Genomic DNA, 21,874 nt, shown 5'->3' with positions numbered 1-21,874 from the left:
ACAACCAACATGGTTTTGAAACTAAAGATGAAAAGGCTGAGATCTTCACATCCCTATTCCAGCGATTGCTATTGCCCTGGTGGGGTCACTTTAGGGCTGTCGATGGGCTGCGACTGGGCCAAGCAAACATTGAAATTTTGATGATTATGGCTGCTCCGGCAGCCTGTTCTCCACTGGGGAAACTAATCCAGGCTGGCCTGACCTGACCTGACCTGACCTGACCTGACCGTTGGCAGCCCTTCCTATGCTACAGAGAACAGTAGGAGAATTGGAAATGCTTTAGGGGGCAACTGTAAACAACTGCCCTGTTTTACATGTGTTGCAGGTTCCCGGCACTGTTTATTAACACTTATCTTTGAGCAATCGACCATTTTACCCATCTCATAAACTAGTCGTGGTGCCTGTACATGATCCAACCTGTTCAGCGTGGTTGCTCCGTGAAAGTGGGGTACCTGAAAGATCAGGCAATTCAAGCATCAAGTAGCCCACATGAATTTGGAGGTTTGTGTAGTTTTCTATGGTTTGGCCCACATGATGATTGGATTGGCCTGATTTTTCCTGCGTCCAATATTAATGTTTATGTAGTGAGGCTGCTGGAGGCATTAGATACCATTTATATGCAACAATGGACCCCACAGCAAACCAAACTCAAGAAGGTATTGTTGTCAATTTGGTTTATCTCATCCGGTTATGGCTGTCAATGGGTGCTGCCCTGCCAGGTTTGGGCTAGAATACTAAACCCGAAGTTCAGCCCATTGGCCCAGCCTGGTCTGGCCCATTAGGATTTCATGGGTATTTTTATCATATATCATGCATTATGGGTCAAGCACAAAAGTGGTCAGATGGGCGCGGATCTGTTTGTTTTAGCCTGTCACAGGCCCAGCCCAGATTTAGGCCTAGGTATTACTTTGTGTGCCAGCAGTGAACAGACCTCACTCAGCCTGGCCAAACCCCAGCATGTAGACGGCCTCAGTTGCAGTAATCCAAAACTGAACAAGGGGGTGTATACAATTATCCGAATCTTTAAAGACTGGAAACTCTTGAGGGAGATTATCAAACATCCCTCTGGGATCCTTCCATGGGAGTATAAACCCAAAGAGTTATGGTCACACATGCAAACCTGGTAGGCCCCACCATGTAGATGACCCAGCCAGAAACTCAGCCGCTCCGGTCATCAGGCCAGCCACAAATTTCTGATTGAATGAAGATCATTGACATTTCATTGACATTTCTTTAAATACATAGCACACATGATGAATTGGACAGCTTGATTTTGGGCCATGCAATCTACATGATGTGGCCAACCTGAGTCACAGATTGCATATCCCACAAGTGCCAGGTTGGCACCTTACCTGGATGGCCACACAGAGACAATATGGATCTCAGCAAGCTTCGAAGAAGAAAAATAAGATCACATTGAAGATGTCCGAGCTCAGTGTGATTGCATATTCTGGGTGCGTGCTGCTTAGAATGCAATAAACGAATAAACAAGACAGGTGAACTGAACAAAGACAACGAAAAACATTAATTTTGCAAGGAAATGTGTGCCAGTAACATGGAACATGAGAGATTGTATTTAAATGCCTGAAGAATACAGAAACACTGGGAAACATAACTGACAGATAAGTGTACACACGGAGGACATAAAACTCCCCTTCCTAATAACATACACATGTCGCCGCCTAGAAGCTACACCGAACCGTACATTGTACCTGAACATGAATACAAACACATGCACCACGTGCATTCGTTGAGAAAAAAACAGTCCCAACTGCCTGCTTCTCCCTGTGCAATCAAACAACATCATGAATTAAATAGCGATGTAGCCTAAAAAGGATTTAAAGGATATCCCATCAATGCATGCACAGATTGCAGAAAGTAAATGGCAAATGGATTCACGAAGTGACTGCAATTTTTATATATCCTTACAAACAGTAGCCTTTCTGGAAACATATAGGTTGGAAGTGCAAATCTGGGAGTGGAAAAAAGGACCATATGCTATTTTTCTTCTACGAACTTATAACCTATGGGCACCAGCACCACAAGGTGTTCTTAGCCACAACATGCAAAATAATTATTATTCCTGGAACTTGTGGCTGAAACTGCCCTCTACATGTACCTACCTCTTTCTCATTATTTATTTATTTTGCATCTTGTGGCTGAAAATGCCATGTACCACAAATCGTGGTACAGGCACCTCCCTATCTTTCATCATCATCATCATCATCATTATTATTATTTAATCTTGTGGCTGAAAACACCCCGTACCACAAATGCTGGTATAGGGGCCTCCCTCCCTCTCTCATTATTTTTTTTTTCATCCTGTGGCTGAAACCACCTTGTTTGTGGTACAGGCACCTTTCTGCTAAAGAATGAGCCGTGCCTCCATTCTTCTAATCATGCAATTTAGAAAGGGGAATGATAGTTACACCCCAAATTTATGATGCCGACACCCTACACGTTTGTATTAAAGTAGCACACAAGTGTACTGCTCTAATAATACTGAAAAGTAAAATAGGGTGTATGGCTGTATGCATACAGGTAAGGGCACAAATAGTCTCCTTTTAGAAATTCAGCAATCCAAGTTCTAACCAAACCACTTGCTAAAACTACGACAAACAAGCCAGCTGAAACAGGATTCATTTGCCAGGGTCAGCCGAAAATCAGGAGGACTTTAGAAAGTCAGCAACCCGTGTGGCGGTTCTACGTCAAACTGTCAAGTTGGGCAAGTCCAGATGGCTCATTTACTAGGAAAGTTGGGTCCCACACGCATTTCTAAAACACACTTAAAACTATAATTTCAAACTCCAGCCAATTAAGTGTGAAGACATGCCTACACAATGACCATACCTGTTAATTAAGAAGCATTATTATCCCTATGAGGAGCTTGAACAGAATCCGCAGTCTCTGCTCGACCTCTGCTTTCTGACTGTGAAACTCTCATTGACCTCAACTTGGCAGATGATCTAAAGGAATGTATCAGAGGAAGCTCCTCTTCACCGTCTTCCATTTCTTCCTCTTCATCTTGTTCCTCCGGCTCTGACGCACTAATAAAATCTTCTTCTTCACTCGAACCTTCCTCATCAAAAAGCTTCCTTCCCCGCAAATTCCTCGCCTTTCGTGGACGACCTCGACGGCGGCGGCGTTTTGATGCATTTCCTTCCTTCTCATCTGCAGATAGACCACTATCATTTGCGCACCATCTTCCAATCATGATAACAAAATCAAGCAAAAGAAAGAGACCATGGGGAAGAACCCCGACGAAGAAACGCAAGTAAACAGCTTCAAAATTACCATTTCTAGTCGCTAATAATAGCAGAAACTTTTGCAAATGAAATGTTTTTCACATTAGTTCTCATTTCTCAATGCACATACATAATAAACAAGAATATAAAAAACAAATAAAACAAAAAACAAAAGTTTAACATGGGTGGTAACTGAAATAGCAATGCAAGTTCTTGATGCAGGACAATTAGTCACTTGCTCTAAAAGCTCGAACCGATAGAGCATGGTAAATTAATCCATTTATCTCATAGCCCAGGCCTTACATCGCATGGATTAGGACCTGGGCCGACCCCCTCGTGGGCCCCATATCACATGGGTACCGCCTCACAAGAGCCACCCACCTCGAGTGTAGCCCTGCATCCCACAGGCAACCCCACTCAAGCCCGATGTGAAAATGCCCCTGCATTAATCACCCCCGGTGAGGAGTCTCGAACACGAGACCTCCCGCTCTGATACCACTTTGATGCGGGACAATTAACCACTTGCTCTAAAAGTTCGAACTGATAGAGCATGGCGAATTAATTCTTTTAACCCATAGCTCAGGCTACACATCGCATGGGTTAGGACCTCGGACGAACCCTCCTCGTGGGCCCCATATCATATGGGTACCGCCTCACACGAGCCACCCGCCTCACATGAGCCGCCCAGCCCGAGTGTGCCACTGCATCCCACGGGCAACCCCACTTGAGCCCAGTGTGAAAATGCCCCTACATTAGTTTTCTAATAACAGCCTTGAATTGAAAGAGCATGCTATACAAGTACATGATCAAGTGGGGTTTTTTTAGACTTTCCATAAATAAGGAGTATAGAACCATAGAAATGCGAGAGGGATGGAAGGAAATGTAAATAGTGAAGTTATTTAAAAAGTTCATAAATATTAATGGAACTTTTTTTAAAATAATATTTAATGAAACTATAAATCATTTGAAAGTGGAAATGTAACCCGAGTGCAGCATAATAACTTATCAAGCACCCTGCACCCAAATTAGACACGTGTCAACTCTTCCGGATGCTTATTGTTCATCGGGTGCATCCCACCATGGAACGACCACTGCCTATGAATTACACAGATTGGATGATCCCACCATAGGATTTGAACATCCCCCCTTCCATAATGACCCACTATTCTTTTCAAATATTCATTTCTAGTCACCACTCGGATAGTTAGGATCATCCAATCAGGTAGATTCTCTGCTGTTGCTCATCCATGATGAGACACCCAATGACAGTCCAGCATGGCCTGTTGTGCTATGCATACAATTCATAAGAGCTCAAAATAAGGAGAACCGATGCACACTAAGGGTGGCCGCCCGGCCCAGCTTTGGTACAGGCGTGGACTCATTAATTTGGACTGTGGGCTGGGCTTGGGCCTAATTTGCATTGCCCAATCAATTTTCAGGCGAGACTTGGACTGAAGTCTATATGATGTTTTTTATTTTATTTTTTATATAGTCATTGGAGCTTGAACAGGAGTAGGCCTGTGCCCAACCAATTTTCTCCTGGGCTTGGGCTTGGACCAGCTACACTAGGCCCATGCTAGACTTGGGCCTTGATTTCATAGTGTCGGGCAGGGCCTTTGCATGGCCAGGCTCAAACCTGGTCCATTGCCACCCCCAGTGCACACTGCATCAAATAAAAAACCTCATTCAGAAAGTAGTTACATAAAGATTTGTGACCAAATCAACCATATATTCAAACCCTTGGTCCATGGTATTTCTACTGTGTTGGGCAGTAGACGAAAAAAAAAACCCTTGGTCCATGGTATTTCTACTGTAATGAACTAAATGCAGCATGCAAACCAATCAGAAATGGCAAAAGGTCCGTCTTTAGAATGTTACAAGCCATTCAACTTCGACTCCTTGCAATCCATATACCACAAGCCAAAATTAACTTTATGATGTGAAATGTCTGTATTACAGCACATGGAATCATGTGTTTTTTTTTTTCCTTCCTTTCCTTACTAGATAATCCCAAATCACTTTCTATTAATATCCAATAAAATAGTAGGATTTGAATAGTGAATTATAGGATTTTAACAACACTGGTTGTGCCTCACAAGTCGGTTCATTTCAAACATTCAAAACACGAACCAGAAGATCCTAAAAAGGACATGGGTATATCTATAAGCACCACAATGTGTTGTATGTTCATGAGCAATTTGAACCTACTTTTTCAAGGAACAGGTAAAAGGATGCTCATGGAAAAAAGGAACCAAAGGATATAGAAGAAAATATTCAGAAAAAAAAAAAAAAATCTTAAAACTTGGACTGGACCCCCATCCATTTTTTGCCTGCAAGGCTGCAACAGTGCTGTAAATAGTGAACACCGCGTAGCGTAACGTTCACCCCCCTAAAGCACGAGGCGTAAGCTACATCGTGTCGTGTAAGCTACACCCTACTTCTAGATTTATAATCAAGGTTGCGGTTGGTTGCACCAATTTCATGATATTTTCCACCCATGATATTTTCCACCAAATTAGACTGAGTAATAATGAAATTTCATGATATTTGGTGCAACCAAACGCAACCTAAAGAAATAGGTATGGGCAATGGTTAAATATAAAGGTAAAGAAAGAGCAACAAAACTGATTTAATACCATTACTTATATTATTTTACTAAAAGCATTGAAAAAATTAACAAATTTTTATTCAAAATAGAAAAATCTAACATATCATTGAAAACATTAATTGATTTTAATGTTGTAGTGAAGAATAACTTGTAATGTGAGCTACATAGCATGTAGCATATGCAAATTATCATGTAACATAATGCTACACATGACTTAAGCTATTTTCATGGGCTATGTAATGTTAAGGCTAAGCTACATTATGTAATGTAAGCTAGCGTAAACTATTTAAACACTGGTCAGCCTTAAGATCCAGACATAGCGTAAGCTATTTAAACACTAGTCAGCCTTAAGATCCAGACTGGTCCAACCACAGGGTCAAATGCAGTGATGTCTATATAAGGAATTATAATGGCAGACCATGGACCAAAATGCCTGAGGTAAAGTGGATAGGACACCTACCCTGTAAGGAAGATGTAATAGACTCGGGTGCTGCTGAATGCATTAAAATTGCTTATCCATTGAAAAGGGTTGCCAGTTCAACCATATGGTCCAACTGGATGAAAATGGTTGACCTGGACAGTTGGACCACTTGACCTGGACAGACCGAATTGTTCCTGGCCTAAAACAGGTTTCTAAGTGATCCGATTTGTTGTTCCGGTCAATTACAGTCCAAACTGGTCTGATTGTCTAGGCTGGTCCAGATTTTAAAACATTGGTAAAACCTGTGTGGATTCTGTGGAAGACTCGAAATGAGCCATTATAACCTAACTATAGCTCTATGTACTGATGCTTATATATTGAGACTGAGATATAAGATTCAAAATTTAATTCCAAAAACTGAACCAACAAAAGCAACATTTAAAAAAAAATAAAAAATAAAAAATAAAAATAAAAATAAAAACTGAACCAACAATATATAGGCATTTTATTTGAATGGTATGTATAGGCCATAAAAGATTTCGAGCTCATCATATCCGCTCATCAGTACCTTGCAAGCATAATTTCAAACAAATTGCAATTAAAAGAGAAGGACAAGGAATCGCAAGATTAAAGAAAGAGGAATAGCTACTACCGAAAACATCCAATTTAACAGAGAGGAGAGCACTGTTTCACAAATAAAGTGGTAGTCAACAGATGTACCTTGGAAACCCTCATTCTTTGCATACTTCTCACGCAAGTGCTCGACAAATGTGTAATAGGGGCGCCAGCCACTAGGATCTTCATCTGTGTTCACATTCTCCGATCTTTTCTGGACGTCTTTTAGACTGCATGCAAAGTAATTTAGGGATGAAAGCATGCACTCTAGAATAGAACTTAATAGAACAAAATGCTAGTTAAAAAATTGGTATCTTACATTTCTAGGACATCTGATGTGGGAAGTTTGGATACAAATTGAAGCACAGCTCCCTCTAGAAAAGCTAACTGCTTCGGAGCATCCACAAAGGCAAAAGAAATACCATCCTTGCAAATTTTTAAAATGTGTGATCTATGCTTGTTGCGAGCTGCACCGACAAATGTTCCAGAAAGCCGTGTAGCTAGATCCTTGAACTCTTGAAGGGACTTGCCAGACATTGATTCATCATCACTTTTGGAAAGTTCCACCACATGTCGCTGGTAGGCCTAATTCAAGTTAAAAAAAAAAAAAAAAAAAAAAAAAAAAAAATTGAATTGATGTTACCAGAAAGACATCATATGCCTTTCCTATCCAAATAAAAACCACTGAGAAATGCTAATTGATTTTTGTGGCAGCAGTAGATATAGATGATCATCCAAACTGTCATAAGAATGTTACTCCATACTTCCCAACCACATCTAAACTTGTCTGCCCAGCCCGACTGGCAAGGACTATAACTTGGATTCACTTGCCATGTTTAGCACTTGCTTTGCTCACATTATGTTATTTACTTTACATATTCAATTGAGAAAAAAGTTCCAATTGTAAAGACAATTAAAAGTTGGGAAGCTCTAATTAAGGAACTAACATTCTCAAACCAGGAAATAAGAAAGCACAAGTAATAGACAAACAAACAATCAAACTTCATATGAAGGTACCATTATTTGTTCAGTATGCATTTGGATGAATCTCAAAACTACATGTAATCTTATATCTATGATAAAGGGAATACCTTAGTTCATTACAGAAAATAAAGAATGGATGTTGAATAACCAATAACTCCAAGACTCCTAGGTACAAAGAGAAGGAAGATCAGACCCCATTTATTTGGCCACTTTTTGAGGCATCAATCATCTCATATTGGATGTTTTATGAAATAGTAGCAATATTTGTATTTTATTGTTGTAAATCAGACATGTATTTTATTACAAATTAAATTATGTTGTATGGCAGCATTGAACCTTGCCGTATGGAATCTATGTAAGTTGGACATTGACCAGTGTGCCGGTGACGGACAAGGAAAAAGGGGTGTCAGTGATTCAATTATCAAATCAATGAGATTTTGATACCTGAGTCGCAAGAATGGATGAAGAACATACCCACAAGAATGTTCGAGGGATGAACAACTTAATTGCAAATTGAAACTTCTTACAAATACATATGTAGAAACTCACGAACCTTAGAAAATTGAAATGCCTTACCTCCTAGACCATTTTCCTTTCTATAGACCCTAAAAGTCAATTCCCTACACAAACTATTAGACTGATTTCAAATCAATCTAATCTAAGATAGCAACAACTCACCTAGGAAAAAAGAAGAAGATTTGGTCTTAAAATTAGTAAAGGCAAATCTACTAAATAATCCCCAAAATCTTCAGAGAATCAATCAACCATATCTTCAAAATCAGCCCCCTACCTTCCAAAAATAGTAAATGCAGTCTATGGCATTTAGCACCCAAACAAGCAATGAACAGCCTAAATTTTAGCATATGCTAGGCCCTATGGCGGGCCTTGGGCTTGCATTATTTCCCATGGGTTAGAGAGAATTCCAACTCCAGTAAGTTAGACGCTTCATACAAGTAGTAGAGGTCCAGATATAATCTTTCAATTCGTTTATTATTATTATTATTATTATTATTTTAAAAAATATTTTATTTTATTCTCTTTCCTTCCTCCCAAAGGAGTGCAGATGTCCCTGTCTGTTTTATCATCACTTGCAATCTTTCAATTCATTACTTGTTCTTCCACTTTACCAAGTACCAAGGTTTTGAAGTATCGTCCAAAATCGATATCGCCCTTGCATTGAGCTGGTTTAGGCCAATACAACTGATGCACCGATTTAAAAACTTGCCAAGTGCTGCTTGTATTGGCCTTGTCGAGTCAAGTGTCAATGGTCCCCATGTAGAACAATTGTTCAACCTCTTCCTTCTTTTTCTTCCAAAGCTGTTCATCCACATCAACTATAACTTCATCTTGCATGCCATGCACCTCACCATGGTACTCAAATAAATTCACCACGCTGTAACTTGTCAAGAGTCATATGGCAACTGGATCCCATAGGTATATCACCCAACTTCATCTTCACTCGGCATGACCCAATCTTCTTAAACATGAAATCGTTATAAACTTCTCATTGGAAACCGTTCATTGTAGAGATAAACCATAACCAAGTCATCTTCTTTATATCCTCTCCTGATGATGTCCATTTGTAGCCTCATGGTATTTGGTTACTCACTTCAATCTACTTCATTTGAGCTTGCAAGTCTTAGTTGTGCTTGGCAAACGCATCATAATCTTTGCTCACTTGATCTTGTACCAGTAACAGTACAGAAGGTTAAAGTCTAAGAACACCCTGATCCATAGTTCAAGTGGTAGACTGAGTGAAAGATACCTCGTTTCAACACTGAGGTCTTGGTATCGATCCCTAGTGGGGGTGGCTAACAGAGAAGTGTGAACTGACAGTGTTGTGTACTAACAAGCTAACAAAAAAAAAAAAGAGGTTAAAGTCTAAGATGTGCTTGGCAAACTCAGGTTGGGATAACGCTAAATCCCACTGAGATACATTATCACCCATGATCCTCCTTCAAAGGTTACCAAGGCTCTTGTTGACTATCTCAGTTTGATTGTTTGTTTGAGGATGATACATACTAGATAATTGAAGTTTAGTTCCTAGACGCTTCCATAGAGTGCATCATAAGTGTCTTGCAAACACGCCCCACAGTCTTAAGTTATTGTTTTTGATACCTTGTGAAGTTGCAAAATTTCCGCAAAGCATATGTTGGTCTATCATCTGTTTGCATGAATAGGTAATTTTCGAGAAACCATCCACTACAACAACAACAGAATATGCTCCCATGTTAAGAAGATTCATAAGAACATGAAAATATCCACCCCATGGTGTGATTGGAAAATGCGTATAACGCTAATGTTCTGCACATGACCCTTGGAGACTTGACATATGTGCATCATGCTACAAACCATTCAACATCACGATGCAAACAAGGTCAGTAGTATTTTTCCTCCACCATAACCGTTGTCCTATCTCTTTTGAAATGTCCACCCAGACCTCCACCATGTTGCTTATGGTGCAGAAAAATGCTCACACGTGGTCAGTGTAGGCGAGGCCAAAACACAATAGAAAAGTGTCAAGCAAAATGCCATAAGGACCAAGCAAAAGCAAGAGACAAGAGGGATAAGAATTTACGTGGTTCGACAATATGCCTACTCCATGGGACAGCAACACGGGGGCTTTTTTCTTCACTAGAAACAAGAGAAACAAAAAATACAAGGCTCATCTCTCTCCCACTTGTACAAGAAATCCTACACCAAGGAATACTCCAGAAGATGAAATAATGGAACAAAATACATCTCTACATACGTTTCTATTATTTAGAAAACACAAGAGAAGAGAGAGCAGGTGGCAAAATCCTAAAGGAACTAGGATTTACCAACACAAAACGTAAGATGATAGAGAGAGACGGTTTCCTAGTAGGAGACGTCTCCACGTCTTCACTCTACCACCACAACATTCTTCCACTTGAAAACTAGTTTCTCTAATAGCACAAAAAAAAAACTCATAATATAGTAACGCAAACGTCACCAATCGCTAGCTAATAACAAGCTCAAGAGAAGTCTTGCACAAAACAAGCTTCTCCCTAGCAATAGACTTCATCAATGTGTCTGCTAAGTTGCCGTCAATGGGAATCTTCTGCAATGAGATCCGACCATCTTCCACTACATCACAAACAAAATAATATTGAACATAGATGTACTTGGTCTGAGCATGAAATACCGAATTCTTAGCCAAGTGTAACGCGCTCTAACTGTCACAATGAATCACCACCACTTTTTTCTTGAATTTTAACTTTCCTAGAAACCTCTTCAACCAAATAGCTTCCTTGCATGCTTGTATAGCTGACATGTACTTTGCCTGTAGTAGACAAGGCCACCAATGACTTCAATCTTGACATCCAACTAACCGCATTGCCTACCAAAGAAAAAATATAACTTGTGGTTGATCTTCTTTTATCACGATTTCCTAAATAATCTGCATCCACAAATCCAACCAACTCTAAATGTTGACCATTATAACAAATAGCCACCTCAGAAGTACTCTTCACGTAACGAAGGATCCACTTCACAACAATCCGATGATTTCTCCCCGAGTTCTCCATGTATTTATTGACTGCTCTCACTACTTGCGCAATGTCTAGTCTGGTGCTCACCATGACAAATATAAGACTCCCTACCACCGATGAATATAGTACTTGAGACATTTGCCTTATTCGCTTCTATGCTTTAACACTGATTTGAAGACAGCTTGCAACCAACAGGGAATGCTATACTGACTAGGTTAGAATTATGCATGTTGAATCAGCGCAAAACTCTTTCAACATAACCCATTTGGGTTACGCAAACTTTCTTGTTCTTCCTGTCTATAAGTACGACAAGGTGTACCAAATCGGTTATGTAACGGCTGATATGCAACAGTAATGGCCAAGCCTGTTACTTGATATGGGGGGACGAAATGGTGACCCCCAAATTTTTGGCTCGGATTGGCCATTATGGGAGCTGTACCGACTGTTACTGCCCCGTAACGGTCAGGGTGTAACGGTCATAAATGGCTTGTTTTTTTGTTGTCTTTTTAAGTTGTGATTTTCTCATGTTTTGGCACTTTTCTTTTTTCTTTCCTAAATTATTCTACTACAAATTCCAACCGCTTAGCTTAAATTTGAGGATCAAAACAAGTTATTTCAAGGATTTTTAAAAAAAAATATATGAAACACCTACACATGTGAGATATTTTGTTATTAAATTCATTTTAATATATTTATCATTGGTATTAGATAGTTATAAAATTAAATCTATGAGTTTTACAATCAATTTTAGGCTATCAGTTTCATAAATTCATCAAACCACCAATACAACTTTCTTACCAAAGAGTGGACCATTACACCACCATAAACACGTTCAAAATTATAAATGAATGCATATTTGGAATATTTAATTAAATTTTTTTTTTTATTCAATTGATAGTTTTTCAAACCTTTTTTAGAACCAAACAAATTTATTACCGTTACAGGGGGCATCGACCATTACGGGGCCGTAACGGCGGATACGGCTTGTAACCATATCAGTAACTGTGGGCACCATTATACACACCGTTACCACAATGGTACACCTTGAAGTATGATCATTCCAAGAATCTTATTAACGGTACCACAAATCCTTCATATCAAATTTCCTAGTCAAATAAGCTTTTAATGTTGTAATCGTATCTATATCAATACCTGCAATCAGCATGTCATCCACATACAACAACAAGATAATAAAACATCTATTACCAAAACTACGAACATAAGATCAATGGTCAGCCCCATATCTCTGAAATCCCAAGCTCACAGGAATCAAACCGCTTATATTAACACTTTGGTGCCTGCTTTAAATCGTAAAGTGACTTGTTCAGTCAACAAAAGATCATTCGTGTTTTCTTCAATAAAGCCTTCAAGTTGAGTCATATAAATTTCTTCATCAAGATTCTCATGTAGAAAAAGCAGTTTTTACATCCAACTGTTCTAACTCCAAGTCAAGCATCACTGCCATATTCAACACAATACGAAGAGTACTCAAACGGACAACTAGAGAAAATTTCATTAATTTGATTTTTGAGCATACCCTTTTACTATTAATTGGGCTTTGTGTCTTTCAACATTCCCGTTACTATCCTTTTTCAACTTGTAAACACATCTACAAATGGTGTTTTAAATAGCGCGTAGCATATTGCATAGCGTTTGAACCCCCATAGCGTGTAGCATAAGCTACATGATACTTATATTTTTTTAAAATTAAAAATAGATTTTTTTTTTTTTTAATAATTAGTAAGAATTAAAATTTAAAAAAAAAAAAAAAAAAAAAAAAGCAAAACTGAAAAATGAAAAATGCCTACAATCCTTCATTTTTCAAGTAAAAGCACGCCAATCCTCATATTTAAACCAAATCAAATCACTATCACATCAATAACATTATAAGCAAACTACTTTAATTAATGATGTCTAATTAAAACCACGAGTCACAACTCACAAGTGTAAACTACATTATAAAATCCCACACGGTAAACAACCAGTACAAACTACACTACACTACACTACACCATTGACAGTTGGACACTACACACAGTACACACTACACTACACAGTTGACAATACACGTTGTGGAGTGGTGGCCCACATGATGGACCAAACGGTTGGATTCCATGCAATACACACACCACAATGGACCCCACGCATGTGGGCCATGGCATAGAACACAATGTAAAACCAACTAAAGACAACATGGTAGCCCATGTAATGGTTGGATAGGTCGCACACATGCCATGCACACACCACAACAGGCCTCACAGATAACAATGTTGAAAAAAAATCAAATCTTCCACAGGAACTGACCTCTTAAAAGGAAAAAAGAAAAGAAAACTACAAATCTTCATTGGAATGAAAAAGAATTCGTTAAGAGAGATTAAGAGGCAAGAACATACCTTGATTAGAGAATCAATCAAACGAAAAACTGATTTTTTGAGCTTTGTATCCATATGTATGTGAAAACGGGGGAAACTTGATTTTTCCTTCGTTTGGGCTTTAATGCCATTGAAAATGCAACAGTTTGATATTCTTGTAGGTTCGATTCTGCAGCATAAATCTTGTCTTCAATAGCTCTTTGGATCAAGAGAGTCAACCTCTCTTTGGGGCCAAGACAGAAGTTGCGTTGACGACAGAAGACTTGGGGCTTTTGAAAGAAGCCCTCTTCGAAACCTTTTTTAAGTTGAGAGTCTTTTTTTTATTATTATTATTAATATGAGTTCTATACCATTTACTACATGAGATAAGCTCTCAATCATACATGTGGAGGCCCAATTCTAAATGGTTACGATTGTTTAAAATAATCATGTAAATATATATTAATCATTTATACATTGCCACGTGTGCGAAGGATGGTTTGGATAACTCTACAGATTACCACGTGTGAGAGGGATGGGGGTCACCACTGTTTAAAATAAATTGATTAAACTCACAACGAAACAAATTGTATTTAAAAAAAAAAAAAACTAGGATGTAGCGTACGCAACCTATAACGTACACTACAGGGGCAATACGCCATTTGCAAATGCTACGTAGTGTGCACTACACGATACGCTACAACGATATTCAAAACACTATTTACAACCAATAGCCTTCTGCCCTTTGGGTAATTTAGCCAATTCCCAAGTCTTGTTCTTATGTAGAGCTTCCATCTCCTCCTCCATGGACATTATCTATTAGTTGGCATCCACAAATTCACATGCCTCTCAGTATGAACAATGCCCGTGTTCTTCTGTCATGCAAGCATAAGTTGTAACATAATCCTTGAGCCAAACATAAGGATTTGTAGCTCTCTTTGGTCTACCTTGATCACTTTGAGTTTCAGCACCTGGTATCTCATCTGCATCCTCTTCATCAGCTTCATCTTTAACGATATTATCAACTTGCTGACCTTCTAAATCAACAGGTTGATTTTGAACATCGTTTAAAGATACCAATTCAATTATCTTTGTTACCACGAGCTCAGCAATTCTGTATTTTTGCAATGAAACTTCATTAAAAACATCTCGGCTAATCACTAACTTGTGGGCAGTAGGGTACAACAATCTATACCCATTTGTTCCACTGCATAGCCAAGAAAAATACACTTTATGTACCTCACATCCAGCTTAGTCATATGCTCTTTAGGAATCCACATATACGTGTCGCAATCAATAGAACGAAGAAACGAATAATTAATAGGCTTTTCAGACCATACCTCTTTAAGGATCTAACAATCTAGTGCAGTAGTATGAGAACAATTTACCAAGTAACAAGTCATATTTAAGGACTTTTGCCCAAAAACACTACTCGAGCATGGCCTAACTCAACATGCTCCTAAAACGATCCATAAGTGTACGATTCATCTATTCTGCAACTCTGTTCTGTTATGGAGTACCATGGACCGTGTAGTGCCTCTCAATGTCATGCTCACTGCAAAAATCCTTGAATTCTTTCAAAGTGTATTCTCTTTCGTTATCAGTTCTTAGACACTTAATTTTCTCTCTCTTCTAATTTTCAACTAATGCTTTAAACTTAATAAAACAAGTACAAACACCACTCTTTCGTTTCAACATGTAAACACACACCTTCCTAGAGAAATCGTTAATAAAGGAAACAAATTACTTCAAACCTCCCAAGGATTCGACTGGAGCCTCCTAAGTATTAGAAGAAATTAAATTTAAAACACCCTTACTTTTAGTAGTGGATGAGGGAAAACGAGCTTTATGGAGCTTTCTAAACAGGCAATCCTCACAAAAATCTAAATTAACAGACTTTAAACTATGAAGTAAATTTTGATCAAGTACTTTTAGTTCTTAATTGCTCATGTGGCCCAACTGCCTATGCCAAATAGCAGCAGAGTCTGTCACGGCATTGGCAACAATAGCATCGCCAACCACAGTATCTTCGATCAAATGATATAAACTGCATATTAATTCTCCTTTTACCACCACCATCACTTCTTTCACAATCGTTAATCGATTCTTTTCAACAAAAAATTTATAGCCATCTTCATCGAACTTTTCCAATGACAGAAGACTCTTCCGAAGGTTCAGTGCATGCCCTACACCAGAAAATGTACGAGTGATGCAATCAAACATATTAATTTTGACATCTCCAATCCCCATAATTTTACACGTGCTATCATCACCCATGTAAATTGTGTCACCATCACATGACGGATATGTGTAGAAACAATTTGTGTGGAGTCATGGAACAAAGCGCATGAATCAAAGATCCATTAATGGCTCGGATTCTCTTGTGGAATCACTACAGACAACACTTCCCCATCCTTAGACGAATTGTCTTTCTTAACTAGATTTCCTTGAGAACTCTTTAAATCTAATGATTGATCATGCAAATCAGATTAATAATTTTCCTAATTTGTTTTTTTGAGTCTAAAATTTTTACGCAGGTGACCATTCTTTCTGCAATTCCAACACTTGCATGTTTTGTGCGCTTTCAACTTGGATCTCATTTGATCTCTCCCACCAGTACCCTTCTCAGTAGATCTTCCTCTGACCATCATAGCATCACCAACAAATTCTCCATGTGTTCTTCTACGAGACTTCAACAAGCAATGTAGACACGGCTAACTCCATAGTGAGATCTGGACCGTTGCTGAGATTCAAAATCAAACCATCCCATGAATCTGGCATCGAATAGAGCATAAGTGTGACCTTTTCTTTATCGTTAATTTTCACATCGATTGCTGGCAATCTACTAATCAGGGTGTTAAACCCATTAAAGTGTTCTGGCAAAGAGGACCCTTCATCTTCAAGTAGTACAATTGTCGTCGAAGAATTATCTTGTTCGACATCGATTCCCTTCATATAGTTACTGTAATTTGTCCCACAACCCTTTTTGTAGCGGTTTAATCGGACACGTTGAACAAAACCGAAACATCCGGTGCAAGAAGGTCCACCATGGTAATTGATTCTCCTCAAATATCTCGTCTTTCATCTCTACAGGCTTCTTTTATTTTCCTTAAATCACAATTGCACATCCTTCCTTCACCAACGTCATGTTCATCTTGAGTTTCCACAACACCTAGTTGGATCCATTGAACTTCGGCACCTTGAATCTGGTAGAACTCGATCCAACCATTTGAAACACAATTGCCAAACAAACACTAACACCGATCTTGTGCTAAAAGGTTTCTCTACCTTTGGCTCTAATACCAATTGTTGCGGAAAAACACCCGCATGAGATCAGTGTAAGAGAGGCCAAAACACAAAAAAAAAAAGGGCTAAACAAAAACAAGTGACAAGAGGTACAAAGATTTACGTGGTTCGGCAATATACCTAATCCATAGAGCAGCAATATAGGACTTTCTACTTCACTAGCAACAAGAAACAAAAATACAAGGCTCATCTCTCTCCCACCCATACAAGGAATACCCTTGAAGATGAACTAATGGAATAGAATACCTCTTTATACACACGTTTCCCTTATTTAGAAAACACAAGAGGAGAGAGAGCAAGTGGCAAAATTCTAGAGGACTAGGATTCCCCAACACAAAACATAAGATGATAGAGACTAGAGAGAGATTATTTCCTAATAGGAGATGTCTCCACATCTCCACTCCACCACAACAACTTAGGGAGGATCTTTTCTCACTACGATCATTCGGAAATGTATAAGCATGAACCCTTGAACAAATATCCATCGCGTGAGATGAATTCATTTTTGGAATCTCGACCATTCACACAATAGTTGAGCACTTTGCTGGAGATGGGGTCCTCGTATTGCTCTTTTAATGCTTCGAATCCCATGACCCCCATGACAATGATTCCTAATAGCATCACCCTTCTAATTAGTTCAATTTTTTGGGACTTCCACATGCTAGCACACGCTGCTCAAAAGCATCCACCACCTTATTCTAACTTCCAACTTTGTGAAGCTAAAGACAAGTATATCATGTAGAAAAGCCGTCAACTTAGCACAACGAGCATTTCTGCAAGTTGAGATACCTTTAAGCTTCATGGTAAGTGTTGTAAACAGGTTGGATATTGCAATATTTTATTTGATATTTGACTTGGATACAAATATTTATATGTGACTCATATCTGACTTCTTTTAAAAGTATTCAAATCCGTATCTTGTCTAGTAATTGATTGGATATCCAACTGCAAGTCGAGTAATCAGATATCCAACTAATGCCTAATTAAAAAACTAAAATAAAAAAGCAAGTTAAATACCTTATAAAGTTGGAAAAGAAGAGAAAATTACTAAGTTTTGTAAGATAAATATGAAGAAAAAAAAAAACCTCGAATCTCTTTCTGTTCGTCCTCAAGCACGAGCTTGATCGACATTGGCAAATCCATGGTTGGTAGTGAGTAGAGAGGGAAAAGGAGGCAAAAGGAATTCAAATTGACTGTGGAGAGATGCAAACTATGGTTGTTGCTGATGCTTTTCTTTTTTATTTTTTTCTATTCACAGCAACTACAGGGGTTGACTATGGAGAGTAGAGAATGTTGGGTAGAATAGGAGAAAGGTAATTGTATGTGCAATGACCAAAATGGCCTACGCATATTTTCTAAAGTAGCAATGGAGGTCAATTTTTATCCTTTAAAAAAAAACAATGGAGGACAATTTTGGCATTTCAACGAGTTTTGGACTTTTTAGCTCATGAGTTGGACTCATGTGTGTAAGGTTTGATAATGCTACATATGTGTGGGGTACTTGTAAATGTGCAAGATCTTAATGGTCCCGCCAGGAAGTGTGAGTGGAACTAAACCGTCCAATAGATACGCCCCAACATTGGGAGGATAATGCCCACCATAGAAACTTCGAAATGGATAGTGGGTCACCATGTTGTTTATATTCCATCCCACCCATTCATCAGGTGAGCCCCACAAGGATGAAGAGACAAAACTCAAGTGGGCCAAGCCACTTGCATAATAGATTTTAGGCATGATTGTATATTGTTCCCTATGGTATCCCACAGGAGTTTGGACAGGTATGATTATTGATATGCATGGATCAAATGAGGAAGCTCAATAAAGTCAGGGTTTGGATTTTAGATACATATCACGAGTGTGCCCCACACAACTTGAATGTATCCAAATGCATAATCATTCTTGCCTTTGTACAGTGGGATACACACTACATTGCGAAATTCAAGCAGTTTCTAAAAGAAATACTTTGATACTCGGGAGGAGTGTCATGGATGATACACATGCATTAAAATATCCATAAGTTGCACACAGATTAAACCATCCAATTTTTCAATTCCAAGTTTCCAACTTGGCTGTATCATGAATAAAAAAAAAAACTAAGTTTATTTGATTATCTGACAATCAGATTGGTGGATGTTTAGTGGACAGTTCAAAATAAAAAGTATCATAGGGTCTTATTTTAACAAGTGTCCAGGAATTAGAGGTTAGGATCGTTCAACCAATCTGATTTTTGGAGGTAACTTAGCAACATTGGGTTCCATAATTTACTGGGTTTAGTTAGAGTGAATATAGCCCACATGTAACATTTCTATCAAGTGTTGCATGCAGCCGGAGTATCAAATACTCCCCCCAGTAAAAACTCTCGAGTCAGCTTGACACATCTCCTCTGTAACTGTACAGTAAGGAGTAGAGCATGTTATACCCATGCTGCATAAGCGATCTCATCTTCATAACATGCTCTACCTATTCATCAAAATAAACAACTAACTTCCTAATAAAGGGGTAGGGTACCTCTGCCATCAGCTTCCTAAAAGTACACAGTGCATTTGAAAACCTGAATGGCATGACAAGCTACTTGTATAATCATCTCAAGAGTTAAACAGGTATTCCACTCGTCCCTGAGCCAGATACGAATACGATGATATCCACCACTGAGGTAGATATTTGAAAAGGCCTTTGTTCCATGCATCATGTCCAGCATATTATCCAAGAATGGAATAGAAATTGGTACTTAATCGTAATTTGATTAATCGCCTAACTATCCACACCATGGAATCCAAAAATGGTTATGTACGGCTTCTACATAATGGTAACAGTGGGTGCCGTTACATGTTACAGGTCTATAATGGCTATTACATAAAAAAAAAAAAAAAAAAAAGGCCGGGGCCATTACATAAAAAACGGCCTCATAATAGCCTGCTAGTTTATTTATTTATTTATTGGAGTTTGGCTGTAAAGATAGTGGCTGTTACAACCACCATTACTGTTATTGAATACCTTGGACATCCTCCAAGATCCATATCACTTAGGAGTAAAAAATATAGGAACAACACATAGTGACATACTTTTCCATATCAAACCCTTTTGTAGCAACCCAGTAACCTGATGATGAAGCTCAACATATTCAGCTGGACTCATTTGGTAGTGCACAAGATTTGGTAAGCTCAAATCTAGCACCAAACCAATATGGTGTTGAATGAACCTCATAAGAGGAAGTTCAACTTAGAATTCTTCGAGCACAAAGTCTTCACATTCACGAGGAGTGTTTGTATAGGAGGTGGAACATCTAACTATTTTGTATCTTCTTTAGCAACTAAGACATAAATGATGCCGGTCCTCTTGCTTTCCTCTTCAAACTTTTCTACACAAACACTCTTACCCTCCTCTTTATAAATTTAGGCATTGGATGCTGTTTCATTGGCATGCAATGAATAATTTTAATACCATCCTTGACAAAAGAGTAATGTTAGGACGAGTCAAATGCACCATATTCAGTCCCACAACCATGATTTCCCCAACAAAATGTGGCATGCAACCTCAGCAACCACGTTACATACACACTTATGTATTTATAATTAATTCTAAAAGGGAAGGAAGCTAAACAATGAAGTTAACAGAGACTCCACTAGAGCTGTACACGAGTCGAGCCGAGCCGAGTATTGCCCAGCTCGTGCTCGGCTCGCACTACCCGAGTCCTAGCTCGTACTCGGCTCGGCTCGGGCTTCGAGCTCGAATGCCCAGCTCGTGCTCTGCTCGTCCGAGTTCGAGCAGATATCGAGTTGAGTTGAGTCTGAGTTTTCGAGCAAGGCAGGGACGAGCGGCAGGGACGAGCACCGGACAGGGGAGTGAGAGAGAGAGAGAGGGAAGAAGAGGGACGGGCCGGACGGGGGAAATAAGAGGGGAAAGGGGAAATGAGAGGGAAAATGAGAGGGGAAATGAGAGAGAGAGAGAGGAAGAAGAAGAGGGATGGGCCAATGGGTGAGAGCGTTGGTCCGCTGGACGCCGATGGGAGGGATGGGTTTTTTGGTTTTGAACGGGCGCTGGAAGGGGCGTAGGGTTTTTTTAAACGGGCTGGCTGAAAGCGACTGGGAGTTAGGGTATTTTTGTTTTGGGGTATACATATACCCCTGGTTGAGTACGAGTCGAGTACTGCCCAGCTTGTACTCTGCTCGAAATCTATTCGAGTACCAAAAATCAGCTTGTGCTCGGCTCAAACTCATTTCGAGCTGAGTCGAGTCAAGTAATTCCAAGTCGAGTCGAGCGAGTAACCGAGCTTACTCTACTCGTGTACAGCTCTAGACTCCACCCCCTTTCTTGAACCAACAAATTTGGGGTGGACGTGGATGCATATGTTCTTCAAGTTTTAATTTATCCACCATTTTTTATGAGACAATGTTCACGCCGCTTCCTCCATCTATTAGAATTGTGCATTTCTTCCCATCAGAAGGGCAAGGTGGTGCAGAAGATATTGTCTCACAACCATTGTCCCTTAAGAATCACCTAAGGTGCCGATAAAGTCGTCTGATGGATAACCAATGTCTTGTCCCTATCTCCAAATGTCTTTGCATCTTCCCCAACACTCACCCCATCATCATTTGCATCATTGCATGTTCGTTATACTACGCCATCCTCGACTTCCATTCACATATGGTCATGATTGTGTTCAACACATTCTCCTTCCTTACCCAAATTCACTTTAACAATTGATGATGACCATGCATATCTTTGTAAGGATGAGTGTAGGTGTTAAGGATAACGATGAAAAGTCAACAGAAGCTAGCGACAGATAATCAATACCAAGATTTGGGGAATGACTCGGGGATAAATCACGTAAA

At 39.2% G+C, this 21,874-nt stretch overlaps 1 protein-coding gene across 2 annotated transcripts in view; it reads right to left on the bottom strand.

Moving 5' to 3' along the window:
• Positions 1-1,516: 1,516 nt before the first annotated feature.
• LOC131231402 (sister-chromatid cohesion protein 3) overlaps positions 1,517-21,874 on the bottom strand; it is a 61,023-nt gene continuing 40,665 nt past the window's right edge. For both annotated transcript variants that reach the window (XM_058227569.1, XM_058227570.1), the window contains exons 20-23: positions 7,209-7,474; positions 6,995-7,119; positions 2,851-3,171; positions 1,517-1,785 (exon numbers count right to left, since the gene is read on the bottom strand). In XM_058227569.1, the coding sequence (XP_058083552.1) occupies positions 2,858-3,171; positions 6,995-7,119; positions 7,209-7,474 (705 nt within the window). In that variant the 3' untranslated portion in view covers positions 1,517-1,785; positions 2,851-2,857. The remainder of the gene's footprint in view (positions 1,786-2,850; positions 3,172-6,994; positions 7,120-7,208; positions 7,475-21,874) is intronic.

This window comes from Magnolia sinica, chromosome 17, assembly GCF_029962835.1.
Source record: "Magnolia sinica isolate HGM2019 chromosome 17, MsV1, whole genome shotgun sequence".
Taxonomy (NCBI): Eukaryota; Viridiplantae; Streptophyta; class Magnoliopsida; order Magnoliales; family Magnoliaceae; genus Magnolia; species Magnolia sinica.
This window is presented reverse-complemented; position numbering and strand designations above follow the sequence as displayed.